The sequence below is a fragment of the Schistocerca serialis genome, chromosome 4 (assembly GCF_023864345.2).
Source record: "Schistocerca serialis cubense isolate TAMUIC-IGC-003099 chromosome 4, iqSchSeri2.2, whole genome shotgun sequence".
Taxonomy (NCBI): Eukaryota; Metazoa; Arthropoda; class Insecta; order Orthoptera; family Acrididae; genus Schistocerca; species Schistocerca serialis.
In genome coordinates, this window is record NC_064641.1 from 834,734,891 (window position 1) to 834,747,595 (window position 12,705).

Consider the following 12,705-nt stretch of genomic DNA (forward strand, 5'->3'; position numbering starts at 1 on the left):
GAAGTATGCAGTGTAATCCCTTTTGTCTGCAGATTAACACAATCACACAGATTTCTAATGCAGCACATTGAGTCAAGGTATAATAAAAAACCTGCGGAGTTAGTGAAGCGTATGAACCCAAGTTTTCATACCTACTTTTATTACGTGCAATAATTAATGTGTAGCTTTGATGTGTGTGTATGTCACCAATTTTTGTTTTGTATTGTACAATACAAGATTTTAATGCATTAGGACAAACTATTTGCTGTAAACAAGTTATATGTACGTTCAGACATTGCCTTTGTAGTTTGATGGATGGCTGAATTTGCACCTTGCTTATTATTTTCATGTCACATGTAAACTTTATTGTTTTGAACAAACATTTAAAATCTCTTGTGGGTTATTTATGAAAGCAAAGAATAGAACTGGGCTCTTCACTAATCTTTTATGGGCACCATACTTCCATACTTTATGTCCTTCCTCCTCCTCCCCCCCCCCCCCCCTTTCGCCCACAACCCCCCCCCCCCTTTCGCCCACAATCATATGTGTAGTCTCAATTTATTGCTTTATAGAAGCTGTTAATGCAACCTTCTGAAATCTAGCTTCACTGATGCATGGGGGAGGGTAAGAGAGAGAGAGAGAGAGAGAGAGAGAGAGAGAGAGAGAGAGAGAGAGAGAGAGAGAGAGATTCATTACTGCCATACAAGTTTTGCAGGTAGGATTCTATAGAGGGTGTAACTGAAATCTTTGCATGAAATATCAAAAGGATAATTTATGGTGTTTTTCTTTAGCATGACAAATTTTGAAAGCATACATAGTTTTTCTCAGGACACAAACTTTTGTGGAAGAGAAAATAAAAAAAGGCAGTTAACAAACTGCTGTCAACATAATTAGTCAGTGTTAGGTTATGTCCCAATTAGAGATTTTAAAGTGATGATGTGCACAATATGACATTCATGGAATGGACAGTTTATGGCAATAATTATAGAGAGGTAGGATGGTCAGGAGATGCAGATTGTCTGAATGTCCTCCTGTGTATGGGCACAAATGTAGCAAATGCAGGTGTTGTTGAGAGGGGGGAAAACACAGGAGAGAGTGAGAGTGTATTTATGAGTGGGGAGGGAGCAGGGAGGGGGGGGGGGGGGTGGCAACAATCAATTAGCAGCATAACCAGGTAGGAGGAAGGGCAAGGCAGAGGACTAAGAAAGATCATAAAGCTGTGAAATATATATCCTCACAAAGAGGAAGTAATTAGCAGCTACACAGAAAAGCAGGGGACTGCTAAGAAAATCAAAACACAAAAAAGCAGGCATACCAAATACTGCCTTTAACCCCCACCCCACTGTAGCCAAGGAATAACTACACCACCACATTATGGCGCACATTTTTCAATTCATTCTTCATACGCCTATGGTAAACAGAATTGCCTGGACATCTACCTATTTTCACTGCCAACTGAATCTAATTAAGGAATACACAAAGCTTTCTGTTGTTTCAAGGTGAACTTAATAATTCCATGTATGGAACTAATGCTTTGTAAATAAATTTCAAAAAGACAGTTAGGTTCTAAGCTGCAGAATTCTGTGCTCTCATAACACAAATGGAAGAAAAGGAATTTTTTCTTCTTTAATGCATTTTGTACCTATAATTTCACTGATTACTTTCTGTTCCCTATTTTGGATTTCCTCAGGTTCTCTCTTTCAGTACTTCAGTGTACAATGTGAGTGCTTCAGAGTCCATAGCCAAGTGCTTCATTGTCCATAAAGACACTCAGGTTTGATGATGATGTTATAGCATTTCAGGTGTTTTTTTATCACAGATTAGATCTTCCACTTACTATAGTTACCATCTAGCTCATTCATACATACAGGACAAGAAAGTGGCACAAGTCTGATGTTAGTTTGAATTTGTTAAAATGCATCATACTTCAACACATGATGCACATACAACCCCTCACACAGACCTTTGCGAGTTCAATACAGTACTGTACAATCAAATCAGTAAAGAGCAGCCTACCACACCAATAAATAATGAAGAGCAAAGAAGAGGGAAGCGAGAAGGGGAGGGTTGAGAGAAAGACAGAGAGCAGAAAGAGAGAGAGAGAGAGAGAGAGAGAGAGAGAGAGAGAGAGAGAGAAAAGAAGACAAGAAACAAGAATTATAATTGTGCCTGTTTTTATTTTTGTACCAAATTACATTTTTAAGGCATAAAAGAAGAAAACAGTGTTCAGCAGTTAAGAAAGCTGTGTTAGTGAAGGGGTAACACTATGATAAATCATGTTTTGAGCTTTATAAGAAAGAAAAAAAAAGGGAAAAGGAACTATCATGTTATGCAGAAAGCTTCTAGTAATGCAGATCTACCATCCCATACAACTGCAAGATGGAGTACTGCATTTCAAAAAGACTGTGGAAGGGATGCCTCATCTCTCAGGAGAAATCACCATCACACAATGCTACATATTATGATCATTTACATGACTTCATATATTGTTGGACAACAAACCACAGTCAGCACATAAGAATTACATTGTGTACTTAATATCTGATGATGCATTCTTATGAAAGGGTACAGGTATGTAGAAGATACTGGTAAAATGAGTGTCACATCACCTTAATCAGATTCAGATGCGAGAGAGATGGGAACACACATGCATTATCTATAACTTTGTGAAAAGGAAGGTGACATATGAGGTGCTCATTATAAAACATGGCCAGCTAAACTTCTCTCTCTCTCTCTCTCTCTCTCTCTCTCTCTCTCTCTCTCTCTCCCCCCCCCCCCCTTTTTTTTTTTTTTGCAGGAGAGCCCAAAAAGTAACATATACAGATCTATATCATGTGAAGTACTGAATCTTTTAAGTTTAGGAGTTCTCCAGTTTTGTCGCACACCCAAGGGTTATTTGAGCACCTTCCAATTGCTTTACCCCTTAGCAGCTTTCTTGCTTGTTTAGCATGAATTACCTGCAGTTTCTCTTCCATGACTGCATTTTACTGTGTTAAATTTATAACGTAAGTTAAGACTGAAAATATGTTTTACAAAAAAAGAGGTTCTGCCATACCGGATGCACACTGAACTATGGGAATGCCAGAGAGACATTCCTATCATCTTATTGGCTGCTGCCAGAATTGGCCAAATATGAAGCAGAAATGTGGTGGAGTCATTCGCATTTTGTTCACACATTGCAATCCACATTAATTTTCAACATGTTTCAGTCCATTTTTGAAGCCTGAAAAGGTACAACTTGAAAAGTACTGCTGGGGTTAGTTAACATCTACATTTTGTGAAAAATGGAGTTGTCCACCTTTGATAATGAGCTCCTCATATTTCCATAGTGTATTATTGCAACTGATGAAACTTGGGCAAAAACTGAACCAGTACTCAAATAACTGGTACAATTCACTTTTAGCATGACCAAAGAAGCTCAAACAAAATCCTACAGATTCAGATATGATGATGCTGGTATGTAACCATTAAGAAATTATGCCTCCACAGATAAGTATTAAGTCCTGCCTATGATACACATTACCTCAGAACCAATCCACACCCAACTACAACAAAGAGAGCTGCCCACTGTCTCTTGATCTAAAGAGTAAACCATGTGGATGACACAGGGAACAAAAACAACAAAATGTGTTCATTATTTTTAGATTTGCTGCTCCTTTTTACAGGCTTAATGTACATAACCTTCCATTCTTCTTTTTTAGGTTTGCAAGTCATAACAAAATATGCAATATTCAGTCAGCAACCCAAGTCTTCCAACAACCTAAACTTCAGATACCAATACTTATAACACCCATCAGTTACTTAGGATCTTCAATTTCAAGATGAATTCACCATTTCAAGTGGCAAAGAAAAGTTACCAAGCATTTCATGAAGCAGTTCAGAACACTTGTTTGTGCTTAAATTGTTAGTTACATCTTTCTATTGACAACTGATGTCTGCTGAAATATGGGGTCCATCATTATATAGCTTATATGAAGTTCACTACCCTTGATGAGGATTGGAAACTTCCCATTTACAAGGCTGAATCAAATGAAAACCTTAAATATTTTTTTAAATATTATTTATTGTGCAGAAGTGGTACAAAGCTGTATCACTTTTCAACATAATCTCCCCCCTGCTCAATCCAAGTCCTCCAGTGCTTACAAAGTGCATAAATTCCTTTAGAAAAAAATTCTTTTGGTAGTCCGCGCAACCACTCATGCACTGCATGGCGTACCTATTCATCAGAATGGAACTTCTTTCCTCCCATTGCGTCTTTGAGTGGTCCAAACATACAGAAATCATTTGGGGCAAGGTCTGGTGAGTATGGTGGATGAAGAATACACTCAAAATACAGGTCTGTGATTGTTGCAACTGTTGTATGGGCAGTGTGGGGCCTTGCATTGTAATGTTGCAAAAGGACACCTGCTGACAGCAATCCACATCGCTTTGATTTGATTGCAGGCCGCAGATGATTTTTTAAGAGATCTGTGTATGATGCACTGGTGACAGTGGTCCCTCTAGGCATATAATGCTCCAAAATGACGCCTTATTCCAAAAGAGAGTAAGCATAGCCATCCCTGCTGATGGTTCTGTTCGTAACTTCTTTGGTTTTGGTGATGAGGATTGGCACCATTCCTTGCTCACTCTCTTCGTTTCCGGTTGGTGGAAGTGAACCCAGGTTTCGTCCCCAGTAACGATTCTTGCAAGGAAGCCATCACATTCTTGTTCAAAGTGCTGAAGAAATTCTTCACAAGCATCAACACGTCATTCTCTCATTTCAGGAGCCAGCTGCTGTGGCACCAATCTTGCAGACACTTTGTGAAACTGGAGCACATCATGCACAATGTGGTGCTCTGACCCATGACTAATTTTTAAAATGCTGCAATGCCATTCAGTGTCACTCGGAGGTTTTCCTTCACTATGGCTTCAACTGCTGCAAAGTTCTGTGGAGTCACACCTCATTGTGGCTGACCTCGACGAGGAGCATCTTCTACTGAAGTCACACCATTTGCAAACTTCCAACTCTGTTCGCAGACTGGCTGCTGTGACAAACATGCATCACCGTACTGAAACTTCATTCGTCGATAAATTTCAATAGGTTTCACATCTTCACTACGCAGAAACTGAATAACAGAACACTGTTCTTCCCTGGTGCAAGTCGTAAGTGGGGCGGCCATCTTTCTACTGATACTGCGACGGTATGTGTGCATCTGCACTATACTGCCACCTACAGACCATTCTGCATGCTATTTGTAGCATGCTTACCAACTTACAGGATAACGCCATGAAATTTCGATTTGTTATTACAAATTTAAGGTTTTCATTTGACTCATCCTCGTAGTTTGACAGAGTTAATTATTTTTTGATCAAATACGTCAGTCAATTCCGATCACGCTATTTTATTATGAAGAGGTCTTTGCTGACAATTTCACATTCACTTGTCGTGATCGGAAGCTGGAGGAGGACAGGAAAAAAACCTGTAGATTTACTGCTTCAGCTGCTTTTATTTTAAACACCACCATACATTTCTGCTATCATCATCATCATCATCATCATCATTCATATTAACATGTTATTTTATCATGAAATGTATTTGTGACATGCATGTGTGTCACCTCTTTGTAATGGAAATTTTCATAAACACGTAGATTGGACAAAATACATTACATGAAAGGACTAAATCTGGCTCCATCAACTTCTTTGAAAGTTTCTCAACTATAGTAACAACATATCAGTAAATTGTAGACAATATTTCTGTAGCACCTTCGTACTTGTAATTTTACCATAAACAATACTTGTAATGAAATTAAGATGCAAAACTGCCAATATCTGCTAATTTATGTTACCAATTTTCATTTTGTTTAAAAATTAAAATAATTTCATACTACTCTAATATTACATAGAACTAACAACTCCATAAAATTCCTCTATCTCAGTATCTTGGCAGTAGTCTCACCAATGTTCAGAATCTTTGTGGCAGATAACATCTTCGCATTATACAACTTTAAAAAAAAATAAATAAATAAATAAATAAATACTGTAATTTTGAAATGTGTAGTGACAGACGTATGGTGCACTACAGAAGCACACAGCAACTGTACTCATCCAGATATGAAGTACGTGCAGTTTTTGCATACTTGTAAAAATATATTAAAACAGCTATCAGTTTGTAAAAATGCAATGCATCCTCGTTAGTGCAAGGTGGTTTTGTTACATCATTGTCTACGAAATAAACAATGTTTGTGCACATCATAAGTACATGCCACAATATAAAAACATACAAATCCATATGATGATGATGGCATGACCATTGAAACACACAATGCCGCTTGAAATAAAAGTGATTTAAACAGTAAATCTCTGCTTTCTTGTCACTTATCTAATCAGTTGCAGCCCTCAACAAACCATCCGCTATGGGCTAAGTATTTGTGAATACATAACCAACAGAGGTTGTGGACAGAAAAATATGCTGTACACAGTTTGAGTGAAGGGCCCCTTTTGTCATCTCAACATTTTCTTGCCCAGTGTACTATACCGAAGTCATATACTCTTCCTGTTACATATTTAAATGAAAACCTACTTACAATGGACAACATAATACATCAAAGCCAAATAAAAAATCCTTCAGAAATGCTAGCAAAGAATGTGAGACACTACCAACTCCAAATATCTTGAGAGAATAATTTCCAATGATATAAGTGCATTCCAGGAATGCCATTGTAATATTTCTTAGCAAAGTTCAAAGAGATAAAGAGAATAACATAGTCACAAAAATGATGCACAATTAAATCATCACTATTTATTTTATATGTGTAGGTCCAAAATGACTGCCAAAAATCATATAAACTTGCTGCCTTACAACAAAATGTGTAGACAAAATAATGAGCATTTTTCAGCTGACAGGTGAGTTCTTGGATAAGGCATTAAATAACAATTGTCATGTTCACACAATGTGATGTTTGTGTGGGTGGGAGTAGGGAGGAGAAAGGCAGTGTGGCAGGAAGGGGGAGGGGAAAACTGGAGTCTATATACGTACGTAATTTTGTCAGGAGAAAAAAGCCCAAATCTGTTTCATGATTTTAAAAATATAAAACATTAATAAGTGCACACATTCAGTCGCAGACTAGAGATAGTATTTAAGGTTAAATTAAATTTCACATAAAAGATTTGTGAGAAGGTACAACAATTTTTTTTAGTATTTACTATATCTTAATGGCTCTGTACACCCACAATTAGACATCAAGTGGCATTTAGTTCCATATTTCAAGTAGATTTATACATTTCTGAAGCAGACTGCACATTTGTGTAACATTGGTACTACGTTTACATTAGTCAGTTACAAACAAAATGAGCAGCAGATGTATTAACCTAAAAATAATACTTATTATGTGCAAGTTAAGTGGCTAAAGAAAAATGTAAAGAAAAAAGTATTGTATTAAGTAATTAACAATAGTTACTGCTTAACAACTATTATTTACAAAAACTTATTAAGCCATGCAACAAGCAAATAAACATACCGTGAGCTCCTGGTGGTCCTCGACGTGGCAAGTCACACCAATAATTCACTAGAGTACCATCAGGCGTAAACCGGCAAGGTGGAGTCATTGACCTGCCATATGACTTGGCACGGTTGTTTACAGAGTCCTTCAGCTTTTTTGGTAAAGACTTGGAATGGTACTCCTTTACTCTATGGCTGCTGGATTTACTGTTCTGCCCTCTGGAGATGGCTTCTGGGGACACAGCAGTATCTTGTTTGTTCCCATTTCTTGTTATTTGTGGTTCTATACCAAGATTGAGATCATGAAAGTTTCTGTCAATTGCTTCAGCTCCAGTGACATCAGGCTGCAAGTCATTTTGAAAATGGCTGTCACAGACATGTCCAGTTAGGTATGAACAGTCTAAAGAATGCCCTGTTTGTAGGCATCCTTCACACTGCTCATTATTGTTTATGCAGGAAGGACACCTCCTGGATGTTTGAGTTGTACTGTTAGTCGGCGGTGCTGTGGCTTCACAGAAGCTCTGTGACATGCCCATGCTCCCTACACTGGCACATGTTGATCTGTGAGGTGAACATCGACAACGAGGAGGACAGGAAGTAGTAGCAGTAGAAGTAGAAGAGTGCAGACAAAACCCGAGCTCTAAGGACAAGAAAAGCGACAAAGTGACAAAAAAAAATAACAAAATGATTCTAGTTAATATATACATTGCCACAACCCTAAGTATGTTACTCCAAACAGAGCACATTAAAGTTCAAGAATAAATTTTTGACAGAAACATTAATCTGTTGTTTCAAGTGACAATAAAACCTATCATAATTGACAAAGTGCAGACATTTAACAACCACTATGTCTGAGAGTCCCTGACAACTACCATTACAGGACATCTGAATTTTACTATATCAGCTCTAGCCATCTCCTAAACTACTAAAAGCTTATACTCACCAACTAGAATGAATTGGAGTAGGGTTGACAGAAATATAACAGATTTAAAAATAAGAGAGGTCTCAGACAAGATGATTTCTTTTGCTGGGCTCTGAATGTGGCAAAACTCAATGAATGTGTAGGACATAAAAGGGAGCAGAAGAACAAAAGATAATTACTCAAAGGCAGACATCAATTGATACAAAGGAAATTCTGAGCATACAGTTCATTTAATTAAAAGTGCTTTAACAAAAGTTCCACAACACTTAATAACTGACTGCTTAAAGATAAGCAGATATGAAAAAATAATACAGAAATGAAAATGGCACCAAATGTGTAAGTAAAATAACCAATGAATGAAGACACAAGATTTATTTTGTTCTCTATGCAAAACTTTTTAGAAACTGGGAGTAAAGGAAAAACATTGTTATATGAAAGTATGCTCTGCAAAAAATTGCCAAAAGGGAGAAAGGGGGACAGAAGGTGGATGATGTGTACAAAAGGAAGCAGGAGATGGAAAATTAGAATCACAGAAAAAGACTTACATATGAATTCTGGACACAGTTCCCATTCCTGAAGTACAGCTGTTGCAAGCAAAGAAACCAAATCAACAGAATGGCATTACAAGCATCCAGATCCTGCTACTGTGCTGCATAAGGCTTGTAGCAATACAGTATTGAGAACTGATTCTGGAAAATGCTTGCTGGAAATAGTTAATCCCGTAGTGGTGATCGTGCCAAACAGACAAGCTGAACAGTAATTGCATGCAACCTGACAGATAATGGGAAGTCCTCATCATAACATATTTCAAGCTAAGGGACATTTTGATATATATGAGGTCAGAGATTTGAATACTAGATGATTGGGGTGGGGATAATCCAAAACAGATATTCAGATTTACATGAACCATGTTCTTTGAGGAATGTTCTAAGAAATCCAGATGTCTCAGAGGTGAGTAAAATGGATCTGATGGAAGTCATCATAACAGTAAGAGAAGAAAAAAATATTAGGGCTTAATGTCCCATAGCAAATGAGGTTATTAGATGTGGAGCACAAGGTCGAATTGGACAAGGGAGGGCCAGAAACTGACCATGTAACACACTCATTGCAACTATCCCAGCACTTGCCTTAACTGACTTAGAGAGATGACATAAAACTTAATTTAAGGTGTCAGATGGGGATTAGAGACCCCAGTTCTCCTGAATTTGGCTCCAATGTCTTAACCATTGCACCATCTCACTTTGCTGAGCACGAACTTACACTCTCTCTCTCTCTCTCTCTCTCTCTCTCTCTCTCTATCTGTGTGTGTGTGTGTGTGTGTAAACACCCCCCCCCCCCAGATGTGCACATACAGGTGTGCGCCTGTGTGTGTGTCCTCCAGACATCAAGAATAATTTTCGTTGGTTGGTGCTTTGGAGCGCAAAACTGCTAAGGTAATAAGCGCCCATATCATAATGTAAGAAAAAACATGTACTTAATAAAAACTTGAGGCAAAGAAGGCAAAAACCCAATCAGGCAACTTTAAAAGAACATGGACATCCTTAGGAAAAATTTCTCAGAACATTGTTGAGATGGTAGACGTTCCCATGGAGATCAAATTTGCTTCACCATGCCGCTGCAGCGAATAAAACGTAAGATCAACTGAATGCATGTCATCTGCTAAAACACCTGATAAAGTAATGGCAAACATAGATGTAAACATAAACAGTTAAAAAATGGGTACCGCATCAGAAAGTGGCATGCCATCAAGGGTTGAGAGCGGTAGGCACAGAGTGGAGCAGGGTCGCCACTTAGTAAATAGCGGGGACTAAAACGACAAGTGTCCTACATGTAGCTGGGCGAAAATGACCACCTCGCAATGTGAGGGCTGAGAGGAAGTCAACCATGCTGTTGGGAGAGGTTTAATGTCCCAGAGTTTCTTCCCCAGGAGAGAAGACCATTGTGCACTCCAAAGCGATACTACATGCTGGTAGACAGTGACAAGAAAATCATCCAAGGGAACAGAATGATTAGCAGGCCGATGGAGGAGAGATGCAGCCTTTGCAGCAGCATCGAAAGGCTCATCCGTGGCATGCCGATGTGACAAGGAACCCACAGAAACAGCACATTGGCTCCTCCCACAGTGAGTGAGTGCAGGCATTCTTGGATCCATTATAGTACAGGGTGGACTGAGTCAAGCATGCGAAGGCTCTGAAGAGCACTAAGAGAATCTGAGCAAATGACAACTTGGAAGCCTAGGTCACCTGATGAACTGTGTGGCCTGATAAAGGGCATATAGCTCCGCAGTAAAAATCAAGCACTGGTTAAGAAGTGACTACTGAAAAGGATCATTGCCAAGTACAAGGGCACACCCGACACCATTGTCGTCTTGGAGCAGTTGGAGGAAGACACTGTCCCCAAGCCACGTGCGAAATGCGAGAAACTCGTTGCAATACACCAGGCCAGGAGTAGTGTCCTTAGAAAGTGAATGGAGTCCAAAATGAACATGTACCTCGGCACAAAGCCAGGGCAGTGAAGAGCTTGCACCCGTTTGGAATGTGGCAGGGAGCGTACAGCAAAGCTGACGAAGCAGGAAACGAAAGTGAACTCTGGAAGGCAACAGAGGAGATGGGTGCAGCCCATACTGGTGGTCAAGGAAATCGTCAAAAAAGGGAACGTAGGATAGGTGACCAGGGAAAGAAGACAGACAGCTCACGTAAGGAATGAGGAGAACATCTCACTGGTACGACAACGGTAAGTCAGCAGTCTCAGCATAAAGACTAGTACTGAAAGCACCAGTGGGTAAATGTATCCCGCAATGGTGGATCATGTTAAGACAACTAAGATAGACGGACGTGCGCATGAATATACAATATATCTAAAAACAAAGATGATGTGACTTACCAAACGAAAGCGCTGGCAGGTCCATAGACACACAAACAAACACAAACATACACACAAAATTCAAGCTTTTGCAACCAATGGTTGCTTCATCAGGAAAGAGGGAAGGAGAGGAAAAGACGAAACGATGTGGGTTTTAAGGGAGAGGGTAATGAGTCATTCCAATCCCGGGAGTGGAAAGACTTACCTTAGGGGGAAAAAAGGACAGGTATACACTCGCACACACATCCATATCCAACCGCACATACACAGACACAAGCAAAATGTCTGCTTGTGTTTGTGTATGTGCGGTTGGATATGGGTGTGTGTGCGAGTGTATACCTGTCCTTTTTTCCCCCTAAGGTAAGTCTTTCCGCTCCCGGGATTGGAATGACTCCTTACCCTCTCCCTTAAAACCCACATCCTTTCGTCTTTCCCTCTCCTTCCCTCTTTCCTGATGAAGCAACCGTTGGTTGCGAAAGCTTGAATTTTGTGTGTATGTTTGTGTTTGTTTGTGTGTCTATCGACCTGCCAGCGCTTTCGTTTGGTAAGTCACATCATCTTTGTTTTTAGATATATTTTTCCCACGTGGAATGTTTCCCTCTATTATATGAATATACAATATACAATACACACAGTTTAGAATGGACAAGGGACCAGTCTAAATGGAGGAGGATGGTCTGATCTGTTCCCCAAGACATACCGCATAAAACAATGAGGGAGGGACTACAACAAGCTGCCAGGTAAGAGATGTGGGATGACCAATAGAGTCTCCTATCAAATTTGGGTCCTACGAATTTCATTGTGCCAATGAATGGAAGAAAGAATGGGCCGAGTCATAGGGATCGGGAAAGAAACTCCTGGCACCACCAGAAGTTTATACAGGCAGCCTTGTCAGCAGAAAAGTGGAAGCCACTGTTGTTGATCCACAAGTAAAGATGACCAAGGCATCGCTGAAGAAGCCACTCAAGTAGGGAGGTTCACTGAGAGCTGCAATAGATCACAAAGTCATCAACGAAAAGAAAGCCTGAAGTACCTGGTGGTAGACAATCCACAATAGAATTAATGGTTGTGGAAAATAAGACAATGCTGCACTCAGAACCCTGAGGCACCACATTATCTTTAATACAAGTGTCCAACAAAGGCAAGCCAATATGTACCTTAAAAACACAATCGTTTAAAAATTCCCGGATAAAAAGGGCAGATGGCCTCAGAAGTCCCATTCGTACACAATACAGAGGTTACCCATCCTCCAGCAGCTGTCATACGTCTTCTACAAATAAAAAAACACGACCACAGTTAGGCACTTCTGCAAAAAAGTTGTTCATAATATGACTTGACAAGGTGACAAGATGATCAACCACAGAGCAGTGCCAACATAATTCACACTGGGCATTAGCGAGAAGATTCAGAGACTTGAGCCACCACACCAGCCGACCATTAATCATATGTTGCATCACCTTGC

At 39.5% G+C, this 12,705-nt stretch overlaps 1 protein-coding gene across 5 annotated transcripts in view; it reads right to left on the reverse strand.

Moving 5' to 3' along the window:
• Positions 1-12,705, reverse strand: part of LOC126473449 (uncharacterized protein KIAA0930 homolog) — a 113,414-nt gene that overhangs the window by 35,867 nt on the left and 64,842 nt on the right. For 2 of the 5 annotated variants that reach the window (XM_050100503.1, XM_050100502.1), the window contains exon 9: positions 7,479-8,099. The exons of 1 other annotated variant lie outside the window; for it this stretch is intronic. In XM_050100503.1, the coding sequence (XP_049956460.1) occupies positions 7,479-8,099 (621 nt within the window). The remainder of the gene's footprint in view (positions 1-7,478; positions 8,100-12,705) is intronic. 2 more of the 5 variants (XM_050100505.1, XM_050100504.1) reach the window with 2 other exon arrangements.